At 41.7% G+C, this 27,883-nt stretch overlaps 1 protein-coding gene across 1 annotated transcript in view; it reads left to right on the top strand.

Annotated features, from left to right (window-relative positions):
- PIEZO2 (piezo type mechanosensitive ion channel component 2) overlaps positions 1 to 27,883 on the top strand; it is a 526,331-nt gene that overhangs the window by 406,805 nt on the left and 91,643 nt on the right. The window contains exons 14-20 of the mRNA XM_035724088.1: positions 3,158 to 3,281; positions 4,408 to 4,691; positions 6,015 to 6,163; positions 8,235 to 8,408; positions 11,801 to 11,842; positions 18,371 to 18,573; positions 20,482 to 20,642. Of these exons, the coding sequence (XP_035579981.1) occupies positions 3,158 to 3,281; positions 4,408 to 4,691; positions 6,015 to 6,163; positions 8,235 to 8,408; positions 11,801 to 11,842; positions 18,371 to 18,573; positions 20,482 to 20,642 (1,137 nt within the window). The remainder of the gene's footprint in view (positions 1 to 3,157; positions 3,282 to 4,407; positions 4,692 to 6,014; positions 6,164 to 8,234; positions 8,409 to 11,800; positions 11,843 to 18,370; positions 18,574 to 20,481; positions 20,643 to 27,883) is intronic.

Genomic DNA, 27,883 nt, shown 5'->3' on the forward strand with positions numbered 1-27,883 from the left:
GTGGGCAGCGTGGCAGACTCTAAACACACGTGTCCATTGTGTTGATGACATTTTGTTAAGACCGTGAAAGCAGTCTCGTGTCCTGACTCCATGAGCCTTGAACACCTTTCTCCTCTAGGCAGAGAATCACTCTCTGAAAGGGACATGAATTTACAGCACACGAAACCCACCTTTCCCCAGAGCAAGCACTTTTTTTTACACCTTACCAGACACCCCGTATCCAAGGCAACCAGGCGTGAATGGGGTGCTAGTAGATACCAAGGATTGGTTCTCATAACAGACTTTTTGAGGAAGGCTACTGGGGTAAAGGAGAAACTCCTAACAGGTGAATAGTAATGACAGACATTAGATCATAATCCCCTGTGTTCACAGACCATGGCAACTTCCTTCCTTTCTCAAACCCCACTCGATGCTGACAGTCCCACAGAATATTTTCGCTAACAAGTCACTTTTGTCTCACACTCTTCCCTCTCCTTCTCTCCCCTTAAACACACATCCCAAACTGGGAAGTTAGTCTTTTCCTTATAAAAGAAATTCAAAACCTCATCTTTTGACTATGCAAATCCATTTCAACCTGGCTTGGAATATTGGTGGGACATCTGAAACGTATGCCAGCTAACTGGTTTAACTACCTCCTGTCTAATCTAAAATGAACAGCTCTGGAGTGCCTGGGTGGCTCAGTGGTTAAGCATCTGCCTTCGGCTCAGGTCATGATCCCGGGGTCCTGGGATCCCCCCATGTCAGGCCCCCTGCTCAGTGGGGAGTCTGCTTCTCCCTTTCCTTTCCCTCTATCCCTCCTCCTGCTCATGTTCTTGCTCTCTCTCTCAAATAAATAAATAAAATAAAAAATAGCTCTTGGGGTTGGGGACATTTTTGGGGAAATAAATATATTATTTGTTTTTTAAAAAAACAGTGTTATTCTGGAGAAAATAGGGCCTGCACTTGTATTTTAGTGTACCCAGGAATTAAAAAAAAATGCAAGGCCTTATCAAGGATAACAACACAACCTAAGATCATAAAATATCATGGTGACATTTGTCAAAGTACATTATTAAACACACTGCAGAGTACTGAATGGGTCACTGTGATGGAAAGTGAGAGAAAGAAAGAATATGTCCTGGGTCCTCAGAGGTCTGGCCAGTCTGGGGGAGCCAGACTCAGCTCCTCGGTAGCATCCTTCAGCTGCTAGAGTGTGTTCCCCACTCTATCAAACTACATCAACTGCACCTTCCAAACTGGGTTGTAAATCACCTTTTCCAGGAAAGGTGCCCCTTCTGCCCCTGAGTATTCCTAAGCTCTTTAGACATGCACTAGAGAGACAGATTTCTTTCCCAAATTGCAGCTATAGTTCAATTTGTTGTGACTCCCAGAAGTTTAATGCCAAGTTTTCAGAAATGGAGGCACTCTGGTTCTTGACTTCTTAAGGCCCTAAACATGTTGTCCTGGACTGATTGGGACTGGTTTATCCTGAAGGCAAAGGAGAAATGGATATTTATGGATTGTCAGGTGGGCAGTTAGAGTAAAATTGTCTGGTTCGTTTGCCTACTTTTTTCAGGTCTTTGGCAAATGTTTATTAAAATCCTACTATGAACCATAGTGAAATGCCACTTTCACACTCACCAGGATGGCTAGAATCAAAAAGGTAGATGGGGGGCACCTGAGTGGCTCAGTCGGTTAAGTGTCTGCCTTCAGTTCAGGTCATGATCTCAGGGTCCTGGGATCGAGCCCTGCATCAGGCTCCCTGCTCAGTGGGGAATCTGCTTCCCCTTCTCCCTGCTCCTTTTCTCCTGCTCACTCTCTCTCAAATAAATAAATAAAATCTTTAAAAAAAAAAGTCAGACGATAATAAGTATTAATGAGGACGTGGAGAAACTGGAACCCCATACACTGCTGAGGGGCATGGAGAAGGCTGCAGCCACTTCAGAAAATGGTCTGTCAGTTCCTCCAAAGGTTAAACATAGAATTGCCATAAGACCCAGCAATTCTACTCCTAGATATTATACCCAAGAGAACTGAAAACCTATGTCCACGCAAAGACCTGCGCATGAGTGCTCATAGCAGTGTTATTCTTAATAGCCTCAAAAAAATGTAACAACCTAAATGCCCATCAACTGAGAAATGAAATGTTGTCTGTCCATACAATGGAATGTTACCAAATAAGAAAAAGAAGTGAGGGGCCAGCACAGGCTACAACAGGAATAAGCCTTGAAAACATTATGCCAAATAAAAGAAGCCACCGGCCAAAGAATGTTTAGTAAGTAATTCTACTTACATTAAATGCCCAGATTAGGCAGTCTGTAGAGACAGAAAGTAAATTAGTGGTTGGCCAGGGCTGAGGTGGGCAGGAACGGGGTGACTGTTCTGGGGCTTCTTGTGGGGTGAAGAGAATATTCTACAATTGATCGCGGTGTTGGTCGCACAACTTTGTGACTTTACTAAAAACCACTGAGTCGCACACTCCAAATGGGTAAATTGTATGGCATGGTAAACTGTATTGCCATAAAGCTAGTATGAAGCAACCACTATGTGCCAGGTCCTATATCCCCTGAAGAAGGAGCTCCCCAAAAGCATCAGCTTTTTTTTTTCCCCTAGCTCTCCACAAAACCTTAACATACAAGTATGGACACTTAGAACAATTCTTCCTTCAGCTTTGGGAGATGAATGGGATATTAAAGGGTTCTGTTTTCTGGGATGAAATGTTCTTTTTCCCATCTGTGGAATTTTTCATCCCAAGGAACATTGCAGAGTCAACGAGTATTATGGAAGAAATATGTCTTCCTGTTGCAACTGTGTTTATGTCACAGTCGGGACAGGAAAGCAAGGACTAGTACCTCCGGGGAGACCAGTTGCCAAAGCTGACTTCTGGCCCAGATGGAAGTAGTTTGGGCTGTTGGGACACCTTCCCTGGGCCCCCACACGCTGCCGAATGACCTCCTGGCCCTCAGACATGCTTGTTCGTGTCTTTGAAATCAGCAAAGGGGATTTCAAAGCCAGTGACTTTCAGGTGAAATCCAGTGGCTACCCGACTCTGTCTCATACAGAGAAGCTTATTTATTGTGTTTCCACTGAAATGTGGAGAAAATATTGTATATGTTGAAATGAATTTACACTTCAAATGGGTGGCTTAATTCTTGTTCTGCTAATTCTCTACTTTCAGATACTTTTCACCATTACTTTTTGGCTCCTGCTGAGGCAGCACCTCACCGAGCAAAAAGCTCTTCAAGAAAAGGAAGCTCTTTTATCTGAGATCAAAATCGGAAGTCAGGAAAATGAAGAAAAAGGTAAATTGGTGTGACTAGAGAGTTTTGTGCTCAGCAGAATCAGAGAGAGAGGGCTCCCCACATACATCAGAAAGCCTCTATACTTCAGAGCAGATAAAAGCTGAGCATTAACCTGGAGTGATGCAAAACCAGGGCTCCAGTGGGGCCGAGTTAGTGCGCACATGGGAGCTCACAAGGAGCTTACAGAAATGAGCTCTCATTCAATCCTCACAAAACTGATTCCCACTTAAGGGAAGAAGAAACAGGTTCAGAGAAGTTAAATAGTTTATCCAAGGTCACACTTTCAGAACCAGGAAACAATCAGAATTTGAAATTGATATAGTCATTTTAACTTGTGTTATTGTCATGGGCAAGGGACTCCTTGTTCATAGGGGATGCGTTCCAAGACCCCTGTGGATGCCTGACACTGCAGATAGTACTGAACCCTAAAGATACTATGTCATTTCCTGTACCTCCAAGCCTATGATAAAGTTTAATTTATAAATTAAGCACAGTAATCCATGAACAACTAGTAATAAGATAGAAGAATTATAATAATACATGGTAATAAAATTTATGTGAATGTGGTCTCACTCTCTCTCAAAAAATATTCTCGTGTTGTACTTGGCCTTCTAGTGATGCTATGAAATAAGAAAAGGCCCAGCAATGAGATGGGGTAAATGACATAGGCAGGTGACATGGCATTAGACTGTTATGGACCTTCTGACCATGTGTCAGGAGGAGGATCATCTGCTTGCGGACTGCTGTTGACCTCGGTAACTAAAATGGTGGAAAGCAAAACCACGGAATGGAGGGGACGGGGTCCGGGGCACTGTACTTAACTTTTCTAGATCCTGCAGTACATAAAGCTGTCATTGGATCCTGGAAATGAAATCAGGTATTGTAAAAGATGAGCATAAAATATTACCAGGTTCATATCTTTTAAACTATATTTCATGAAGGTTATGCAACTTGATTATGATGCATTATAAATGCTGCCTTGTTTACTGGAACAGTGCGAAATCATTCAAATCACAGAGTAACACATGAAACATGCGCTTCCATGCCCCCCACACAACACCCAGTCGGAGTGAGGCTCCAGGCAGGGGACCAGCTAAGTATAACAGCACAGTCTTCTATTTTGAAGATGATGAGCAAGATATACAAATGGAAGGAGAGGCCGAAGAGAAGGAGGAAGAGGAAGCCAAGGAAGAGAAGCAAGAGAGAAAGAAGGAAGAGGAAGAGGAAGTGGAGGAAGATGACGACCAGGACATCATGAAAGTGCTGGGCAATCTGGTGGTGGCCATGTTCATCAAGTATTGGATCTACGTCTGCGGAGGAATGTTCTTCTTTGTCAGCTTCGAGGGTAAAATTGTGATGTACAAAATCATCTACATGGTGCTGTTTCTGTTCTGTGTGGCCTTGTATCAGGTATGTAAACCATTGTCCTGTTTTGTTTTGTTTGTTTTTTGTTTTGTTTTGTTTTGTTTTGTTTTAAATCCTGGTAGCTGTCCTGGGAATACACTGAGCTTCCTTTGACAAGATTCTAAATAACTGTCATCCCCTGAGCAGATTATCTAAAGTGATCAATGCAAATCAAACATTATATATTAAGAAGGCCTAAAAGGGGAAATGACTATCTTCAGCTTACTCATTATTTTAAAATTTGGGGCTCTTAAAAAGTAAAAAAACAAAAAAGTTCATGAGTTTTTCAAAACTTCTTGATAAAAAAAAAAAACCTGTATAATTAAATTCATTTTTGAATAGTCAGTGAAGAAAAGTGGCCAGATAATCTAAAATATGGGTTGATTCCCAGTTCACTTGTACTTCAGACTTTAGAATCAGGAGACTGTGTGTGCGTGTACACATATATGTGCATAATGCATCAACTCTTTAGTATTTTATTCATTAGAATTTATAGAAGATTCTACTAAAATGAGTTAGCCTCTCCACCAATTCAGTCTTTTTTTTTTTAAGATTTATTTATTTATTTGACAGAGAGAGAGAGAGAGAGAGACAGCAAGAGAGGGAACACAAGCAGGGGGAGTGGAAGAGGGAGAAGCAGGCTTCCTGCCGAGCAGGGAGCCCGTTGCAGGGCTCAATCCCAGGACCCCGGGATCACAACCTGAGCCGAAGGCAGACGCTTAATGACTGAGCCACCCAGGCGCCCCTCCACCAATTCAGTCTTAACTTCTAGAAAAATTGTCACTCAGGGATAGAAACAAGTGCAACAGGACACTCTTCATGCAGGCAACCAACAGGACAAATAAAGCAACTACACTCATTCACCTGTAGAGATAAAAATATCTCAACCAAAATTGATGAAGTTTTGAAATACTTTTAAATACTGGAATTTCAAAACGGAGGCAGTTTTCTCCCAACAATAACTACCATGATGGCAACATCTTCCATATCATTCCTTGAACGCCTCCAATAGACTAGCTTATGAATAGGATGATTTCATCCTCTTTCCAGCTCTCAAAGTAGGTACTTACAGATGGGGAAACAGAAGCTCAGAATGGTCCCGCGACTTACCCCAAGATATAGTTAGCAGCTCTCAGTACTGAGACTCCAATCTAGATCCAGTGGACTCTATGAGGAACAGAGCCTCAAAACCAAAAAATGAAATAGATTTGATTTTTGAGTACTTGTCAATATCATCACCTGTCACACTTGCATAAATGAGGTGCTTTTGTAAGTTTTTTTTTATAAATCAATTCTTTTTTTCTTTGTTTTTCAACATCCGGTTCACAGGTGCACTACGAGTGGTGGAGGCGAATTCTAAAGTACTTTTGGATGTCTGTGGTTATTTACACCATGCTGGTGCTTATCTTTATCTACACATATCAGTTTGAGAACTTCCCAGGACTGTGGCAAAATATGACTGGGTTGAAAAAAGAAAAGTAAGCAATTTGGTGTAAAATGGACTGTGAAAGGGACAAACAGGATGAAGAGCTGCATGCATGGTGTTCAGCCATCTGGAGGGGAGGTTTTAGTAAAACTGATGTCATCAGTGTCTATAAGTTCCTTGAGAACAGGTCAGTCTGTGGTCTCTCTGCCGAGCCCTGGGCTTGACATGTAGAGTATGTACTTGATGAATATTGACCGAAAAGTGCATTTTTGACCCCATTTTAATGAAATAACGTTTTTAAATGTCCGCTGCACGTGAAATACCTGCTTAGTCCTTTGCTGGTCAGGCCTTCTACTTTCCAAGTTGAGCTCATTCAGCAGTTCAGTTGATTCATAGGCTTATAATATAAAGCATCCGCCTCTCTTCATTTATGGAGCTGGTGCAAAGATTCTAAGGAGTGCTTGATGCCATAGAAAAAGTGCTAGAAGACTACTGATGAGGAAATAATTGTTCATGTGCGTGTGACAGATCTGTGCATGCACTGTAGCCTTTTCGGATTTGCTGCTGTAAACTTCTGAAATGAGTTACACAGAGCTGAATGAATATACTGAGGTGGCTAAAAGAAAAGTTTAAAAGGAAAGTTCGCCATGTAGTTAGGCTGACACATCTTTAACATTTATTTAATAAATATTTATCAAACGCCTCCCAGGTGCCAGACACTGACTCTGCCTGGGGACACATCAGGGAGCAAGACAGACAGAGTCTAAGCACTGCAGAGTTTACATTCTAGTGGAGGAGACAAAACAAAAAACAAAAAACAACCCTGCTTAATTGTGCAAAAAAAATAATTACAAATGGTGGCAAGTCTGTGAAGGACACAAACAAGAGGCTGAGGCAGTGAACAGTGGGGGATACAGACTATAAATAGAGTGGTCAGGACAGGCTTCCCTGAGGAGGTGCCATTTAAACTCCACCTGAAGGGCTTAAGGAAAGTGTACAAGTTGGGAGCTGAGATGCAGAAAAGCATCCTGGCAGCAAATGTGAAGATCGTGAGACAAGACTGAGTTTGGCATGAACGAGGAAGCAGAGGACGGTTCGGCTGCCAGGAGCAAGGGGGACAGTGGACGGAGCAGAGGTGGAGAATGCAGCCAGGCGCCCAGGATGTGCATGGCTCATAGGTAGTGGTGTTGGCATTTTATTCTGGGTGAAAATTTTAAGTCTTTAAGGAACACTTGGTGGGCTGAAAAAAAGTGCTGTCAGAGGGCAAGAGTAGAAACCACAGGGCGGGTTAGCCAGCAACAGCAGGGGTCCTGTGAGAAATGATGGTGGTTTCATCTAGAGTAGGTGGCACAGAGACGGGTAACAGAAGTGGGCAGCTTCAAGAGATGCCTAGGAGGCCGACAGAAATGTGAGAATGAGATGTGAAGGCAGAAAAAGACAGAGTTCCTGATTCCAGAATGTAGCACAGGGTAGGCGGTGGCACCAGGGAAGACTCAGGTGGGGGGCAGGGCTGGAGAGGAGCGTCGCTGAGCAAAACTAGGAAGCCAAGAACAGTGTTTGGAAGACAATATGAAATAACTGTGAAAAACAAAAAAAACCAACAACTTCTGGTAAACATTTGGGCACAAGAGTCCACGGGAGAAGCCTGAGTTGTAAATGCACATTTGAGTCATTTGGTGGTAAGATGATGTATAAATCCCTGGGACTTATGAGATAACCTAGGGAAAAATAAGTGGAGAAGAGACTCAACACTGAAGTCTGGGGCTATTTCACATCTGGAGGTCCAATAAAAAAGGAGGAGACAGTGACAGAAGAGAAAAACCAGGCCAGTGTGGCGGCACCAAGACCAGAATTATTTCGAGAAGGACTAGAGGCAGAATTAAAGATAGAGAAGCAGCCACTGAATTTGACAATATTGAGGTTGTTACTGACCGCTGGAAGAGTAGGTCAGTTGGATTGATGGAGACAAAAACCAAAGCAAATGCATGGGAGAGAGGGTTGCAAGAAATGGTGTAACCGGACAGTGAAGGACTATGATATGATTTATAGCAAAAAGAAAGTGCGCTCATTGCCTAAGAAAGGCAATTGCTTTTTGTTTCATTTCATTTTCTTTTGTTTCACAGGCTCGAGGATCTTGGCTTAAAACAGTTTACCGTGGCAGAACTGTTCACTCGCATATTCATCCCAACTTCCTTTCTGTTGGTGTGCATTTTACACCTTCACTACTTCCATGATCGGTTTCTGGAGCTCACAGACCTGAAGTCCATTCCTAGCAAGGAAGACAGCGCCATCTACAGGTGAGAGCTTGCAAGAAGCACGAGCCTCTTGCTCTGGGCGCAACCACTTTAATTCCCCACTTCATTTTTTTTCATTTATTACACTTAGTTTTATTTATATTTCTGTAATAGAAATACATATATATGAATATAATGTATAAGGTAAGCATAATATGTAACATATAAGATATATATTAGAATACATATAATATATAAACATATTTATATATCTGCTATATAAATACAGCAAAAAATGTGACATGATTAGACCCTTAGAGTTTAGAAAGATAACTGTCATTACTGTGGAGAGTGTTGGGCCCCTGCAGGAAGCCAATAACTAACCTTAGAATTTCAACCTTAAGCTTTCCATGGGTACCCACCTGTGAGTAAGAAAAAGAAATGAGAAAAAAATGTGGAGTATTTTATGACAACTTCTGAAACAATACATAGTGACTCATGACTGGTTAATGCAAAGTGATCTTGATCGTCACGTGAGTAAATTTAAATTAGCTGCGCAGATGCAAATACTTGAGAGTTGGCGATGGCTATTTTGTGTCTGGGCTGTGATGTGTTTTTAGAACATTAAGGAAATCTGGCTGATTCAGAGGATGAGTTTTCTGTTGTGCTAACAACCAGTGAAGAAGCAAGAGCGTACCAAAATGTGATGTGCAGAATTTTTCCTTCCACTTTGGAAATGAACTTCCACTAAAAGGATAGAAAGTGCAGTCTACTACTAATCAGCAGATCATGTAAGGAACTAAAGTGATGAACAGTGTTTGCTTTTATCAGCTCTCTGTTGTCTTCTCATCTATAAATATATAAAATGCTTACAAGCAACAGATGAGGTGTCTCTCTCCAGGCCCCTGTGTGTTGCAACCACAATGGTTTTATCACAAATTTCAGAGTCGGTTCCCTTACAGGGAAATTTCAAGCATTCTTCTAATGAACATTCATACTGATTTCTCTCTTTGCTTCAGATTTAGCTTATGATTCATTTCCTGGAAAAACCCTTGTTAAGCAACCAACGAAGCAAAGGGCTGTATGGAGGGAGGGCAGGTGCCAGCCGACAATCCCCTTTAGTCCTTTTGACTCGCTCTGAATTCTTTTTCAAGGGAAACAATGAGCACAGCAAAAGAAGATGAAGTAGTATTTCATCACGCACAGTTTTATGAACTACCAAATGTTCAGTTTTCTTCTATACTAGGGACTGGAGTCGTAGATAACTCCAAGACTCTTTTATTTGGTGATGAAAACCATTTTATAATCTCTATCTATTTATTGATGGCCAGCAGATTTCTTTTCCATTTTGTGTTTTTTGGACCAGAGTTTACATTTCCTTTTTATTCTGAGTATGCTCCAGATGCCTTTCAGTCTGTGAATGGCTCCCAACCAGTAGAATCCAGAGTTATCGGGCATTTATTTCTTATTCTGTCAAGGCACCATCAATAAGCAAGCTCAGCTAAAACCTGTCTCCTCCCAACACCCCACCAGGGAGAGGACACGGATGGGGTCAGTGGCTACCCTCAGTGATAATCAAGTATTAGGAAAAATAAGGTAGTTATTAGAAGTCTGGGAGCCCCCTAAGAGAGATTACTTCTAGGCAAACTTGTTAGCAAAAGAAGTCACCCTAAGATTAAAAGCTTACAAACACAGTGCCCTTATAGGAAAATGAGATTTATCAATAATTAGTAGAAGTATTTTTGAGGACTTTTTTGACATTGCTTGTGAATGCTGGGGATAAAATTAGTATTTGATGTTTAACTCTGATAAGGTAACATGCTTTATTTCATTATAACCAGCACCATTTGTTCAAAAGGTCATATTCAATAATCAAGAAAAACCTGTTGGTAAGCAAAGTATATTTATATGTTTGTAAAAGAAATGTAATGATTGGCAATTGCTAATGATGCCTTTAATTTTTTTTTCTTCTAAATGCCTTTCTTCCCTTGGATCTCTATTTTTCTCCTCGTGCCAAGTTCCTCCAGGATGTAGGAGCTTTTTCCTGCCCTTGCTCTTATTATCATGTCTTTGAATCTAATGTCACACAATCAAATAGAGATATAGGTTACAGTTTCCAGGAAAATAGAGATTTTCAGGACCACAGTTTTGTAGGAGACCATGCAGCTCAACAAAGATTGTACCAGCCCAAAAGAATCACAATTTTTGAGACCTAGGGTATGTGAAAATGGAATTTGTTCCTCGGAGTTCCCTGGAAGCATGTAGAACATTATTTAATTATGTAGGTTCTGGGGAAGGACTACAGTCTCATGTGGAGATGCTCCGTTTCCATGGCTGTTCCACTCACAGCCCTCACCCTCCATGCCATGGCAAGAGGAGAAAGAAGATCTAAATGATCTGTAGCCATTTGAGGTCATTGCTTGCCTTCCTCGTGGCCATGGATTTAGCCCCGAGCATGCCCTGAACAATTTTCTACCAAGAAGACATAGAGTGATGAGAGAGTATACAAGGCCAGCTACCTAAAGAGGTTAGGAACATGGGATTTCATTTTTAGTTCTTCGAAAAACAGTTTTCTAAGACCTTATAGAGTTCAAGGTTTGGTTCAAATTCAAGTTCTGTGTTTTGGGATTTCCTGTAACAGTTTAATATAAAAGTCCCCAAATTTTAACTTTGAGCGTAGGATATATATCCCATCTTTTTAAGCAACTTGTTCCCATCCGGGTATTTTCCTTACTAACAATATTTTTTTTTGTCCCTGGAGCCCTTAATAAGTGACCACATTAAGATCAAAATGAGGAAGAGAAAGAAGTATTTACAGAGTTGGGATTGACTGTCATGCTTTGCCTTCTCTGCTCCTGCCTCCTTTGTAGATGTTTTACAAAATCTGGCCCACAAATTGGGAATAACAGTCTCTGATAACATATATATTTAATAATAATGTGTGAAATATCCATTGTATAATTAAATATCCATCCCTGCAATTTGTCCATACTTTCTTTTAGAACATGCATATAGAAACAAAATGACTTTGTTTAACTTCAGTCTTAGAAAACCTAGGGAATACTATGTTGCATATGGTTACTTAGTAGGATTTTTTTTTTAATTTGGGGGAAAGAGCAAGAATTCATCTTTTAGATTGTCTTTTACTTGATAACTGTGCTCTGAAAATTGAAACATTACCAATTTTTAGTCAAGTGTGTGAGAGGGGGAGGGACGAGAAGAATGGAGCAACTTGTTCCCTTCAAGCATTTTTCCTGACTAATCTAACTTCGCATTCTCCTGACCCTGGCTGCCCTGACTCGTCGTCGTGCATGGAAGTATCGATGAGCACACACCTGAATACTTAAAGCTTGCAAGACAGTCTACCTCTTTGCTCTCTAACAGTCTCCTCTTTCTCTCTCCCACCTGTCTCCTCATCCGCATGCCACCTTGTGCTTCCATCTCTCACCTCGTAGCCATGCCAAAGTCAATGGGCGCGTATATCTAATAATAAATAGGTGGGTACCTCAATGTTTTCTCTCTTGTTTGTTTGTTTGTTTTTAACGGTTTCTTGGTGTGTTAAACACTTCGCTGTTTTGTAAACGAAAAATGATGTCATCAGATAGTAAATGATGTCATCAGATAGTGGACAGTGGTCTTCAGGTATGCTCATGGATGTATTTTGCCAACCAAACCATTTCATGTTTATCCTGAATGGTGCTGCAAGTGGATTCAGAGGTTTCCAAGGGTCTTCAGCTGGTGCTCAACCTTTGGTCTTGGTTCAAATGGATGCCCCGTTACTTTTATTCTTTGGTAAATTAGCTCAATGCTTGCCTGAGAGCTTATTGCCCTCTTGAACACATCACTCAGAGCTCAGCTCAAGAACCACCTCCTCCACAAACCTGCCCACAAATGCCAACTTTCCCCGCTACAATATTCTGCCCTTCCTCTGAATTTTCACAGCCCAGTGTACCATTGCTGCCTTCTGACACTCTGTCTGCCTGCCTGTCTTATCTCCCTTGCCAGAGGCGTCAGCTCCTCAGGCCTGGAGTCCTTGTATAATTCACCACGTGTCCACTTATCACCTACCTCAGGGCCTCACCCATCTGTTGACCCTCAGTGGATATTTCCTGAACGAAGTGGTAATAGTTACAACAATTATATGGTTAAAAGAAAATTAAGATATTGGTTTCTTCAAATATACCCCAACTTGAAAGATTAGCATATTGAAGAAAGATCTTTTACGTCACCAGATTTCACAAAAGATGCAGAGATGGGCACTGAGACAGGGCCCTACCTTCGAGCCCTATCACCCAGCTGGGGAGATAAAACATGCAGATGACCACACATAATAAAGAGTAAGCTTTGATAAGTGTTGTTTGCAGAGTTATCCTCAACTTCCCTAAGAGTACAGAGAAAAAGATCCTTTGGGATCTAATTTCCTAAAGCTATCCTGACTTCATTAAATAAGTGAATTAAAATATCCACTCCTAAGCCAGTAATTTAGTTCATAGAAACATGTATTTTGCAATAAATCCAATTAGCAGAATAACTCTTTGAAAGATCTGTTGGTTTTCTATTCCATTCGCTTTTCTCTTAAGTAACATCCCAAGGCAGACAACCAAATAGCAAAGCCTGGGGACCAAAACTTCTAGAAAGAAGTGTGAAAAATTAGTGCATCACTGTGCAGATCACTGAAGAAGGAGAGATGAAGACTGGCTGGTTCCTTTGGGAGCTAGTTTTGTTGACAACCTGAGAGAGGAGAGTCAACCTCGGGTTTTTAGCTGATAGGCAGAGAAGTAAGATAAAGACTCTAGCTGGACATCTTGAGCAACTATTGAAATTTCATCTCTCTAAACATAAGGAACTTCTCTCTCAATCTCTCTTCACCTCCCCTTCTCCTCCTTTCCCTCTCCCCCTCACTCCCCTCTACTCCCATATCCCTCCATCCATCCCTCTCCCTCTCTCCCTCTTCCCCTGTCCATCCATCTCTTTCTGTCTCTGTTTCTTCCCGTAAAGTATTTATCATTTGCTATATGAGGAGATGGCTGGGACACTTAAGAAGGCAGAAGTCAGTTTGATGGGCTCTAACAGGAGGGGCTGATACAAGTTATGGTTCTGGTTGTCTCAGACTTCTCTCTTGAGAGAATGCCTATCCCCATTAACCCAAGTCACAAGGCCAGGGAATGCACTCAGGAATTCTTAGAATGATCAAGATCCAGAGTCATCTAAAATAATTAAAGACTCAAAACATTCCACTGTTAGCACTATCTTCTTTGCTGTGGAATCTTTCATTTTAGTCTGAATGCTTATTAAAAAAGGCCAAAGTCGTTCCCCAGGGAAGATGTTACCCAATAAACTCTTCCCTCACTGTGTTTCTGAAAGGCTGTGTGTAAAGCATGTCCAATTTTGAATAGGACCTGGTCTTGATGAAAATAGTAAGTCAATCCTTTAATTAAGCTTTCTTTCTTCCATAATTTCTTCCTTGTATGCTCAGTGTTATTTCATAAGCAGAATAAAGTGTTTGTAAATGTAAGTTCTGGATGAAAGAGAAGACATACCTACATTCAGCTTCTGGGTTGATTAAAATGTAGGCATGATCTAACAAGGTGTGAGGTAGGGGTGGTAAGAACAGTGGGTGACTGATAAAATTTTGATGATACGAATAATTGAGAGGAAGTTCCAACTGAATTCCTAAACAGAATGAATTAGAATATTTCAACAGGAATAATGGTCATTTCTGTGTCATATGGCGAACCTAGGGCCATGTTACACCCAATTTGTTGAGTAGGTTTTTTTTGGAGGAAATTACTACCATGCCCATTTAAGATGTGATATTAAACTTACAAATCAAGTGCTCATCTGTGAATACCATCTTCTAAAAGTGTGTATACATTCTAGAAAATAATCTTAAGCAGTATAAATATTATTTAAATATTAGTTATAAACACTAGAAATTTGCAAGACACCTCTTTTCTCTAATAGTCTAATGAATAGGGTGGGTGCAGTTTACATTACTACATATTCCAAATTAGAACAGTCATAAAAATAAGTGGAATTTAGACTAAGGAGATGTTACAATGGTAGACTTTCCATTTTCTTTCATGGAAACTACCTTAATATGTGGTTTCATATATTTACTCAAAGTTAGTTCCCAATACAGAATTAGGTTTCTTCAACTGTCCATGTAACATAATTTGTTTCTTCTGTTTCAAATAAGAATGCCCATGTGGTGTGTGTAGAATCTATTGGCCAAACTTCAGTGAGTCACGTTGTATACCAAGCCCAGTGCTACATTTTGCAAGGGAGCCCAGGAGAGTTAAGACTGGCTTTCCACCCTCAAAGGAAGAGCCCCCAGAACCATCATTAGATTAAAATTAAGTAGATACAAATGGAGAGATGCACGCATCAAGGACCGTATAAAGAACCGTATAAAGAAAGCTGTGGGTGCAGAAGGAAAGAGTGAAAACACAAAGAGAACATCACCTGCTTTGTTAGACTGCGGAAGGAGAAATGGTCAGTCAGTAAGAGGGTTACAGCGCAGAGCCCGGAGCATTGTAAAAGCAAGGTGAAGAAGTTATAGGCATGGATAAAGACAATGCAAAAGAAAAGAAAATGAACTCCATAGTGGGGAAAAGCATGCAAAAAGGTGGGTTTTAAGGAAGTGGGGGAGGGGGTTCTCTGAGAATCCAGTTGATCACCATGTCTATTTATAAATCTCCTTCAAGTGCTGATTAGATCATCTGCACACGAAGATCAGCACAGAATTACCTATATTGTAAGTTTCAGGGAGTGTGGTTACCAATTTACTTTTTGAAATAACAGGATCCCTTTTTAAAATTTATTGGGCGGGGGATATCTACACTGACGTACACAGGCTTTCTAGGAGAGGAGATTCAGTCCAGCTGTTCACTATGGCAAACTGGGGGCTAGTTCTGCCCATGAGCTCCACATTGTGCAGAGAGCCCCACCTGCGCAGCAGCCCAGCCTCAGCAAATGCATGGTGGCAGGTGGTGGGCAGACAGCAGAGAGCACAGAAGGTTGAGAATGGTGGACACAGACTCCCAAAGAAGAAACCTTTGCTCTTTTTCTTCCAAATGGCCATTGTAATATACAAGTTCTGTTAAGAATGTGCTAATGACAGAGTTATAGTCCAAGCTGAGCCCTTGTCCCAGCATGGTGGTGTCCAGCATGGTGTGGTCCCTTGCAAAGACATATTTCTAACTCCGCCTTTTCATGATACAAATTATCAAAGTGGTACATGAAGATCTATCATTAGCAGATGGTTCTTTACTTTAAAACTATTCCCTGTGCGCGAAGCACTGTATTAACAGCTTAACAGAAATCACCTTAGTTTTCCCAGCATCCTGTGAAGTAGGTGCTATTATTCCATTTTGCAGATCAGCAGACTGAGACTTAGGGGACAGAGTAGGGAGTTTTGCTAAATCATCTAGCTAGTAAGTTGTCTAGGTGAGGCTTGAATCTGAGTCTTTCTGATTCCAATGAGCATGCTTTAACCTTATTTTGTATTGCCTTCAAAAAAACTGCTATGAAAAAATTGAAGAAAAATGAAAGACTTTACACAGGTGTCCTTTGTAAAATCATAAACTCCAGGCACTAAAACTATTTTCATCTGTACATATTTTGTGCACACAGATTTTCTCATGCAATTTCTCAGTTAACAGACTCCTAGAGTCTAGTAAACAACAGGCTGATACAGGTTTTCCCTTTTTTCTCTGTCATCCATTACAAGCTCCCAACTTTAGACTGCTCCAGAAGGCATCTGGATCTTACATACCTGGTTTCCTCCCAAGGATTATGTCAGACGGAAATGTGCAGATACTTGGTTCAGACACAGATATTCGGTTCTCTTCTCTCCCCAACATTATCTTGTCCCAGATCTCTTGTAGACTGTTACAAGTTTCCAGAAGTCCACCTTCTGGACACACTTCCACAAGGTTTACTCTAGTGTTTCTCTTTGATTCCTTCATTCGCTAATCTCCCCTCAATATGCCCTGCCTATGGCAAGACACTTTGGGGATCTCTTCGCTTGAGGACTTTTTGTTATATAGCCAGCATGACAGCTGCAGAAACAGCCTCATCTCTGTAAGTTTCATTCCATTAATTAGCTCTAATTCTTGGCAAGTTGTTTTTCTTGTCAGTACTAAGTCGTGGCTGTACTGATGTAGAATGGTAAAAATGCACTCCAAGATGGTCATCCTTCCACCAAATGTCATAATGAGAGGTATCTTCTCACTTACAAAATGCGTCCCCTGCCAATGCTGAAGAGAACATATAAATATTGGCAATTGTGTGACAGCTGACTGCTTTTACACTTAACACCATTTCACATGCAGAGTCCCAGCAAAGCAAGAACAGCATATATGCCCCCTGTGATTTGACATGCAGTGCTGGTGTGTAAAATATGGTATTGGAGTTTCAGGAGTGGGGGGTGGGGGGAACTTCCCCAAAGACAGGAGGGTGGATTGACTAGCTTTGGAAAATAAGAAAGTGGTATGTCATCGTAACTCCTTCCACCAATGTGGAGCCATCCTCAGGATGGTCTTTCTTTATTCAATTCACAATGTTTCTGCATTCCATAATTTACCTGCTTGGCACCCTGTTAAGAGGAATTACTTTTGAATGATAAAACTCTAAAAGTCTAAGGACAATGCAGATTCATTGCAATAGTTACCCAGCTTCACAGATGTGTTTCAAATATAAAATCAATGAGTTGCAAATAAGTGTAGGTTTTTATCTAGCCAAACTTACTCATTTTACAGAAAAAAAAGTGAATTTCAGAAAGGTTAAATAATATGCTCAGAGCCCACAATTATACAGGCAGGATAACATTATTAATTGTCCATCCTGTTACAACCAGGCTGAAATATACATTAATTATTATAAATGGAGAAGACTCTCAGTATTTCCAGTGGATTTTTCCCTGATATTCTTTATTGCCCACAAATGTTCCTTCAAATTGGCTATGAGGAAAAAGATCTACTTTCTAACAATTTAGGAGGAAGATGGTACTCATTATTGTCCAGTATGAAATAAATTGTAATGCTCTGGCTGCTGTCCGGGCTCAGCGAAACTGTCGCCGTGCCTCACCTGGGCTGTCACACCCCATGTCCCCATGACTGCTAGTCCCCCAGTAAGCACCAGTGCCTGCAGACTGGGACCTAATGCAGACTTCTTACTCCTGAAAGCATTTTGCCTCCACTGCATATTGCTTTAGATGACAGCAGAGTGGGATGAGCCTGTGCAAAGGTTGACTGCGATTACACGTTATTTAAGAGTAATTTTTAAAAATCCTATTTAGAGTGTGAATGACTGGATTCTTGTGGGATGGTTTGCTGCATTACTAAAAGAGCATGACATGATTTGCCTCTGTCGTCTATACGTTCTTCCCTTTATGACCTGCAATCCTGTCCACTCTCAACTCAGCCGCCAAACCCAGGGTTCATAGCAAAAGCACTCTATTGACGCCATCCTGGAATGCACTTGGCATTAGGACTTACCACAAACGCATACAGGAATGCGATAGTGAATGATATGTAGCATGATGTGTGATCTCTGACATTCCTTATAATTCTTCTGTTCTCATCTCCTTTTTTTTTTTCCTTTCTATTTCAATTACTTTGAGCAGCATCAAGAAAAAATTACCAATCCACCAAAATGAGTAAGTCCCCCGTGAAGCCATGAAATGCTTGCTCTACATGATTGCCATTTCATGCTTCTACATCCTAAACTCTGACCATTTTCTCCTCCGGGAAAAATGTCAAGTTTAGGTGTTGATAGCTCTCATTTCTGACTAATCATTAGAACCCGAATTGGAAAAGCTAACAAGACCTAACTGAGTTTACAGTTTGTTTTTAGAAAGAGCTTAAAAAAAAAAAAAAGTGACAAGACACTAACAACCCCACATTGCAAGGCCTGTGCACCTGCACTGATTTTCATTTTTATTTATCCTCCTTTTACTTGCCCCTCACTCAGATCTCTCCCGCACTCTTTCCTCTCCTGACTTGGCTGCTCTCTGCCAACAGACTGGCCCACCCCGAAGGCAGCCTTCCGGACCTTGCCATGATGAATCTGACCGCCAGCCTGGAGAAGCCGGACATCAGGAAGCTGGCCGAGCGTGGGGATGACAAACCAGAGGGGTGCCCTGAGAAGGCTGAGCTTGGGAAAGACAGCGAGGAGGAGGAGGAAGAGGAGGACGAGGAGGAAGAGGAGGAGGAAGAGACATCAGGTAACCCGCCCACGACCAACAGGGGCTCAGAAAATCCTGGCTGACAGACTCAGTGAATGAAACAGACTTGTTCCAGGTGGATAGAGATTTGATCCAGTCCATGAAGTAGAAGCTGGGCTGTGGTCTTTTGGCTGCTATAGTTACAACAGTGCGGTTCCAATTGCTCCCATCCTTTCCTTGTGATCCTGAGGTAGCAGAAGAGAGCAGATGGCTGATTGTCAGCTCCTGAGCCACCAGAGGTGGTCCCCGCCAGGCTCAGGCTGTGTGTGTGGTTCTTACCTGGGCTCAGTCAGAAACCTAGTCAGGGATGTTTCCTACCAGCAGCAGAGGTAGGCAACTATGTAGAATTTCAGAAAGTTCTAGACAGGGCCTTTTCAAATGCATTCTCAAAGAAACCAGTCTGGGACTTCTCCAGGGAACTGGTAATTAAGAGCATACTTATAGTTCAGTCCTAATGTTTTAGGACCTAGGAACTGGAGGGGCAAATGAGCGATGAGATAATTATCATGTCTAGCCAAGTCCTAGAGGTCTTTTTGTTGTCATTGTCAGTTTAGGTTTTCCCTCTTTATTCTTTAGGCTCTTTTTTCTGATTTTCTTTATAGCCTTGAGGTAACGTTTCATAGGGCATGACGAGAACTGAGCGTCCGTGGTGATCAGGACGCCTTATCTGACAGAGAAGGCAGAATGCTTAGTCTGTTCTGGTGCTCTGTGCTTTAAAGGATTAGAAAATGAAAAAGCACAAGGCAGAAGATCCCTCCCAAAGGCAAATTCCCCCAAACCTGGTCCCTTTTACCCCCTCATCTCAGAAGACCCTGAGAGGGACCCAGAATGGCCCTGTCCATGTCTAAGCATTGGCTGTTCCTCAGGGTGAAGGAGAACAAAGCTCGGTGGGACCAAGGACCCAGGACTAAGATTTGCTCTACTACTGCATGAAGGTTTTGAGCTTTACTAAAAGGATCTCACCAAAAACTGGATTGTACTTTGTTCTGGCACTCCCTCATATACCTGCCATCTACACCTCTAAATTATGCTCGGTTATGACTGAAATCTTTGTATCAACTATTATACTATTGTATATAAGCATTTTTCACAATAACTGAGACCTTCTGAAACTTTTAGAACTGAAGACAATAACTACCACAACCACCCCAGCCATGTGAAGAAGAAGCTACTTAGAGATGCTCAGGTCTTATCTGTCTGGGCTCATGAGCTTTTGTCTACACATGTGGTGACATTCTGATGCCACAAAATAGTTCTGTGGTGACTTCCATTCACATGAACAACCCTTCTAAACAGAAGCATGACCCCAGTCTGCAAAATATTACTACTTAGCACAAGGTGGAAAGAAGGAGATGACTAATATGATTAAAAATTATGATTAGGGTGAGTCTGACCCCATTTCGTGAACTGGGACTGGGTCATTCAGACACTCAGTGTTCACTCTCAGTTGCAACAAGGAGCAGGCTCTTGCCGCTCGCTCCAACGGGGTGACCAGTGAGCTTTGTCCACTCCCTCTTTAAGCTCCCGGAACTTACAGAAGCGCGGTTGTTGGAAGATAAGTGTCATTTCAAGGGAGCTCAGTTACCTAATATTCCCAAGAAATTAGGGAATAAAGTAAATAAGAGTAAATAAGGTCAAAAAATACTCCTTCATGCTGATTTAATGAATTTAAGGAGAGCAACCTTGTCCTTTAGAGTCTTGGTGCATGACGTCTAAATCATCATGATGTGGGACTTTTTAGACCCCATTCCTCCAGATTTTGAAATTCTTAGAATTCATCCATCACTATTATTTTGCAGCTTCTCCTTCCAACCTGAATGTTACAAGATCTGCTTTAAATAATAATGCAAAAAAAAAAAAAAAAACCCACAACGTTTTATGCCCTTGGGTGAATTTCCTATTTTGCAGATTTAAGGAACAAATGGCATCTGGTGATTGACCGCCTCACTGTGCTCTTCTTAAAATTCCTGGAGTATTTCCACAAGCTGCAGGTGTTCATGTGGTGGATTTTGGAGTTACATATCATCAAAATTGTTTCATCGTACATTATCTGGGTTTCTGTGAAAGAGGCAAGTGAACATTTGTTGTATCTTCAGGCCAAACAAAACCACAGTGGGTCATCGCTTTCCTTTCCCAACTGTCCATGATTTTATTTTAAATGAAATCCCCATTAAATTAGAACACCAAGCCTCAGAGACAGCACATACACTTTGACATGTAGAAAACCAAAGGGCAGTTGTCCTGAGACGTAGGAAACATAGCAGGGCAGAAAGAAGCTCCTGGCTTAGTTCCTCCTTGGCTTGGTCATATCAGAAGGGTTACTTATTTCCATGGAGTCTTTAGTTGAATTGTGCGAGAGTAGGCTGCTCTTTTGTACTACCTGTGCATAAACTCTCTTTGAGGAAAACAATAATATGCCAGTTTATGTTACCAAGGAGTAAACTCAGCTTCCCAAATTTAGTAAAATCTGTGCCAGAGTTCACCTTGTTTATTACTGGATGTTTTGAGACAAGACACCGTGTTTCAACATTGTATTGCAGTTCTCTTTTCTCATCTAGAAGGAGGGGAGGCATCATTCAGCCAACAATTATTTGATGCTGACTATGAAGAGATTAGCTCTTTTCAATTTATTCAGCAGATAATTTACACATATTTCTCATTTCTCTGGACTAGTTTTGAGTGACAATTCAAAGAGTCTTTGCCCTCTAAAAATTCAGTCAGGGAACTCCTGCCTCTAATTTTTAAAAAGTTAAATAATATCATATTACAACTACAACAACATAAACCTAAAAGTTTCACAAGTAGGTAACTAAGAGATGAACCTTAATGTGAGCTCCCCAGTCTAAACTAGACAATTCTCTACTTCATACAAACCATCTGGAATGGATCCATCATCACTGCCAGGTGGGAATAAAAACAGAAACTACTCTACCTGTGAGATTTATAGCAGAAAGGGACATGCACTCCACTGTTAACAGTCTATACATTAATTAGAACTAAAATCTAGCCTGCCATGTGTATTCATTGAAGACAAAGATGTTTAAGCATCTGTAGACGTAAATTGACCAATTCAGAAAGAATTCAAGGGTAGAGAATTAAAGAGCAACGAAGAAGGGCAAGAGAAGGCATTTGGCTACAAATAGCAAAGGTCATTTCGGAATTAACCAAATCTGATGTACAGATGTCTTTGGACGGCATGAGAAGTTGTTGCAGAGAAGACATTTTATGATGCCAATGGGCATTAAATGAAAGAAGTTAGTGTGAGTAGGGCACGGAAAATCCACTATCTGAAATCCATCCTATGGAGTTCAGAAAGAGAAAGGAAGAGTTCAATGATACCACTTCTTACAAATCCTAAACAAAAGGCAGGCATATATTTGTTAAAATCATCCTAATGAGTCCCAAGAATGTCTTGTACATAGACTATCAAGTTGATAAAGCGTCATGACCTGTTCATCCCGTTACACCATTAGGAAAAAGGCCTTTGATGCCGTATGACCATTTCCTTCTCTAGGATTCATACATTGTGTAGACTTCCAGAACTTTCCTCCCTAATTCCATCTCTTTCACTTATAACTTTAAAGCACATCAGATGTTCATGCCTCAGAGAAAAACTGCTCCCATTGCTGCTAACATCTGCCAGAATCCCCTTGTGAGAAAGTTAGCCCCAAAGTGTGTCACCCTAGTTTCACATCCTGTTATTCCACCTGCATAAGGGGTTTCCGGCCCCAAAGAGTGAGTTCCTGCCTGATCCTTGGACATCATGAGCTCTGTCCTCCACGCACTGACTTCAGCCTCTGGGCTTCCCCTCATGACTGATTCTTATTAACGTCACTGCAGTATCAAGCGATCAGAACACGTGGGCTGTAATCATAAAAATCACTTCATTTCAGACCTCAACTGTCCCTTTAAAATGTATTCTACAGAGAAAGTTTTCTCCATGTCCCTGACTGCAAAACTTTCTGATCATTCCCAGGTAATAGAAAGTCCTATAGTTACCTCAGAAAGCAAACAGAATCTCACTTCATTATTTAGACTTGTCAGGTCACAGAAAAGAACCACACTCTGATCTCTTTTTGTTCTCATGAAGTTAGAAGTCTTTTTATTTTTTATTTTGTTAAGTTTTTATTTAAATTCTAGTGAGCTAACATACAGTGTGATATTAGTTTCAGATGTACACTACAGTGATTCAGCACTTCCATACAACACCGGGTGCTCATCACAAGTGCCCTCCTTAAGCCTTGTCACCTACTTCACCCATCCCCCACCCACCTCCCCTCTGGTGACCATCAGTGTATTCTCTACAGTTAAGTCTGTTTCTTGCTTTGCCTCTCTGTCTCTCTCTTTTTACCCTTTGCTCATTTGTTTTGCTTCTTAAGTTCCACAGATGAATGAAATTACATGGTATTTGTCTTTCTTTGACTGACATATTTTGCTTAGCATAATATGTTCTATCTCCATCCACATCGTCGCCAATGGCAAGAATTCATTCTTTCTTATGGCTAAGTAACACTCCAGTACCACATCTTCTTTATCCATTCATTAGTTGATGGATAGTTGGTCTGTTTCTATAATTAGGCTATTGTAAATAATGCTACTATAAACATCAGGGTGCACGTATCCCTTTGAATCAGTGTTTTGTATTCTTTAGGTAAATACCTAGCAGTGTGATTGCTGGATCATAGGGTAGATGATCTATTGCTAACTTTTTGAGGAAGCTCCATACTGTCTTCCACAGTGGCTGCACCAGTTTGCATTCCCACCGACAGTGCACGAGAGTTCCCTTTTCTCTGCATCCTCACCAGCACTAAACTCTAATCTCTTACCAGATAGAAGCGTTTCCTCTTCTAGCAGCTTCTTTCTTTCTCACACACACACCCTTCACTGCCTCCCTCTCTGCCCTTCCTTCCAGTGAACTAACTTGCATTATAAGGCCTCCCATGCTGGACCACAGCCTCAGGTGGGAATGGTGGTGTGCTTTCTTAGGATGGCCTCACAGTGGCCTGGGGCTGATTAAACCCCCCCTTCTCTCAGGGGCTCCTCTAGTGCCTGGTTCCAGCATCGGCTCCTCCTGACCCTTTCTGTTGGAGTCTCATTCCCCGGGCAGGCAGTGTCACTGAGCAGGACATAGGACGGCTCCGGGCCCTCTCTCTTCCCCCTTCAGGTCTAAGGGCCGCACTCATGCAGTCTGTGCTCTGCTAGTGTATGTGTCTCGCAATGAGGTAACTCCTGGCCTAGTCACCAAAGCTGTACCAGCTGGGTTTTCTGGGTGAAGTTGGCCATCAGTGTCCAGATTCCAGAATACACAAATTAGCATCTCTTTATGGTACTGTTTGAAGCTCCTTGTTTGGGGTTTAGGTAGAGAATGTAGCATCCCTTCCTTCCTACCCCATCACCTTGTGGGGGGTGGGCACTGACAGAAGCACCTCCTATGAAGAAATTTCTTCACACTCCCTCCTGTCAGCTTCACCATCTTGACCCATTTGTACCCTCCCCAAGAGCTTGAAAAGCCCTCTAAACGGTTTCCCATCAACAGTTTTGTTTTGAAATTTCTACATGGCTGGCTAGCACCTCATTTTGGAAGGTTTTGCCTCCATTGGTTCTAACTTGGTGCCTCACGAGGTTTCAACTGAACTCTTTCTATGCTAATGAGTATACAGTTGGGGAAGAAAGACAAACACTGATTCTTATAAGGAGCCATGTGCCAAATCCAGGATATGATATGTCTGAATCTTATCTGCTTATAACAAAGACAAATGTCTAGGGTTCACATTGGGCGGGGGCAGGAAGGAAGCTATGCTGCACAATTCCAGGGGCATTGTTCACCTGTGACCAGCAGCCCCTGATGTTGTGCACCTCTGAGCTGCTGATTTATTCCTTCAGGGGCCTCTTCTCCTTTGAAGGCTTGGCTCATCCTCAACCAGAGAAGCCCATCAGTGATGACATTTGCTACACATAGTTTCCATTCATAGCTTATTAACTTTGATTTGTACAAAAGATATCCTTTCTCAAAAATTGCTGATCAGTAAATGGCAAAATGAGAACAAAGTCAACGACCCCAGTGAAATCTTCTTCCTTATCCAAGGCCATCAGCAGGCTGCTTGTTTTCACAAAATTTCAGAGTCATTTCTCAGGTCATTTTGGGGTCAAACATTAAACCTTTATAAGGTTATCATCATGGGCATTAGAGGAAGAAGAGACCATGAGAAAGAATTTATTATAGAGGCCATTCTTTTACATCATTATCTCTTACCAGAGGGACACCACTTTGGAAGGACCTAGATTTTAAATATATATATATCTAACATTGTCATCTTTTTTTATATGCAGCTATATGTTTCTAATTTCAAAGTTTCCCAGAAAGCTCTGAGAGATCAGGTTATTCTTTGAGGAAGGGACCACACCTTATTTTAGCATCCTGAGCAGCTCCTATGGGGCCTGGACAATTGTGGCAGCTCAGTAAAGTTTACTGGCTAAAGGAAATAAAATGTCTTTGCAAGCTTGATATTTACCCTACATGTCAATTGATGTTTTAATTATTATTTTCACTCTCAGTAACCATTTATTTAGCCTCTATTATGCACTTAAACTAAATTACAATAAATTGAATGCTTATACTCCACTAGATGTTGGCACAAAGGCGTGAAAGACACATTTCTTGCCTTGGCTCTCAGTCTGATAGTCATGGCTGGCAAATGAAACCAAAGTCACATTAAAGGCATCCCAGGAGGCTGTGGGTGCAAGGGAGGGCATGTCATGCAGGGGTCGTACTGTGGAGGCGGTCACCAAGGCTGCAGGTGCTCTGAGGGAGGAGGCCAGCTGGGCCACTCTACAGTGGGGACCACAGTTCTCAGGGGCTCCTCTCTCAAGGTGGTGGCCTCAAGCCTTAGAAGTTTATATTCAGAGAAAGTGAAATTTGTGGAAAAGTGTTTTGTGAGGGAGGCGTATGGCATAAAATTACTTCCCCAAATTTCTTGATAATAAGAATCACCTGGACACGTGTTAGATACATGGATGACCAGTGATTTCCCTAGAAATTCTGCTTCATCAGATATTGGTTGGGGCCCAGATATTTGTCTTTTGTAAAATTTTTAAGTACTTTCCACGACATTCCCACCATCAGGGAAAGGATAAGACCATCATCAACCATGTTTATGTTGGATGAAGTATGGTGCTTCTCCGAGTCCATTTTCCCACCTCACCGACACTGTTCAGGCCTCATTTTACTTGATTCTCTATGACATTGGCTATTGACAATCATTTCCTTGTCCTTGAAGAGCTTCTGTTGTCTTCCAAAACAGCACAATTCCCTGGCCCCTCCCTTCTGCCTCATTCATGGGCTGTTTCTCTTCCTACCAACTCCTCTCTTCTCTAGGTTCTAACTGCAGCCCGCTTTTCTGATTCTAGACCTTCTGTGAGTGGTCTCATGAGTTCTTGTGGTTCACTCACCATCTACATGCAAGAATTGTAAATCTGTGTCTTCATGCCATCCGGTCTTTGAACTCCAGGCCCGTATCTCCAAGTCACAGCTGGATATGACCTCATCCTTGAGTGTCCCAAAACACCTTCAACATCTCTAAACCTGAGCCCCCTATCTCCACGTCATTTCCCTTTTAGATTACTCTACCAGATGCCCAACCATGCCCCAATCTCTCCTCCTGCCAGTATGGATTCCATCTTGCAGCCACAACAGTCTTTCCAGTGCATAAATATGTTCATGTTATCCTCGACTCAAAAACTTTCAACAGCTCTCCTGTCCTCACAAGCATTAGCTACAGGACCCTCATGATCCGGCCCTAGACCACTTCACCACTTTCTTTCCTAGACACCCTAGCCTAGATGGATTCCAAAGCCCTCTGAAGGAACCCTGATCACACTGCTCTCATGGTGAGCCACTTGCTACTCCAAGGATGTCCACCCCATGCTCTCCCTTGCCAGAAGGCCCCACACCTGCTGTTCCCCTGCCTGGCTAACTCCCATTTGTATCTCCAACCTCAGTTTAGATTGAACACTCATGGACAGTCTTCCCTAACCCTGGACTAGCTGATCAGCCCCATGCTCCCAGACAGCTAACTTCAGCCCAGGCAGACATCCCCTCCACCATATTGTCATGACTGTCTACACGGTTCTCACTGGCACTACCCCATGTGTTTCTTGAGGCCAGGAATCCACACAGGATATGCTACCTTGAGCCTAGTTAGGACTTCATAAAATGTATCTTTCTCTAACACTCAAAATATTAAGAGTTCTATGTAAATTCATTGTGCTGTTTTTATGCTCAGTGCCTTAAATGCATACTAAAAAGAATAACAGAGTTAATTTCTTAGTAGCTTTTATAGGCTTACAGAATTAATCGAGGAGAAAAGAAATGTTTTTAAATATCCCAGTTAACATGACACTGGCTGATGACGAAGGAAGAGTCATTTAGCCAATCAAAATATTTTGTTAAAATGTAACATTTATTGTGTTTGTGAGCGCTGTAGAGTTCACAAGGTGGTATTTCTTTCCTCCTCAATTAATTCTGAAAGGCAGTTCTTACTACCCTAATACTTCAGCGCTTTATTCTCAGAGAGGTTCCTTGCCTGGACAGTGACAAGTAGAAAAGTAGTGGCTACTAAATTACAGACTTAAATGCTGTCCCAGAGTCTCCTCATTTCTTGTTTTGTAGTTTTGTCAGCCAATCAGGTGACGAAACGTTTTATAGCCCACAGTACTTAGCCCTGGCTACATGTTGAATTTTATCAACTGAGTATGTGCTATTAATGTTAATTAATTCATGCTGATGATAATAAGTGTTCTTACAACATTATTTTAACAATATCCAGATCTTATTTTAATCATTATTTTAATCACCTGAGTGTTTTCCACGGATGAGTGAAATGGCCGTCCTTCTATATTGTTCCATGAACTGTTGGCTATGGAGAACCATTAGAAATGATTAGACATCTTACCAGATTGATAAACACACACAGAGTCTAAAGCAAGTTGATGTCACTGCCTTCCCTCTTTACACCTGCCCCTGACCCCCACCAAGATCCTGTCTCAGTAGTGGCACTATTATCCTCTCAGGGCTCTGGCTCCCAAGCCAGAAACCTGGGAGGCTTTCCTTACACCCCCTCCTTTACCCCAGCCATTGCCACCATCCAGCCAACCAGTCAACAACTCCAGGTAGTTTTACTTCTCATCTCAAACCTGTGACTCCTCTCCATCCCTGCTCCACGGCCCTAGTTGGGCCCTGGTCATGTTCTCCTGGCAGTACCCATGAGTGGGTCTCCTCACCTGTCACTGAACTCTGATGGGTGCATCTTCA

The sequence above is a fragment of the Zalophus californianus genome, chromosome 14, assembly GCF_009762305.2.
Source record: "Zalophus californianus isolate mZalCal1 chromosome 14, mZalCal1.pri.v2, whole genome shotgun sequence".
Taxonomy (NCBI): Eukaryota; Metazoa; Chordata; class Mammalia; order Carnivora; family Otariidae; genus Zalophus; species Zalophus californianus.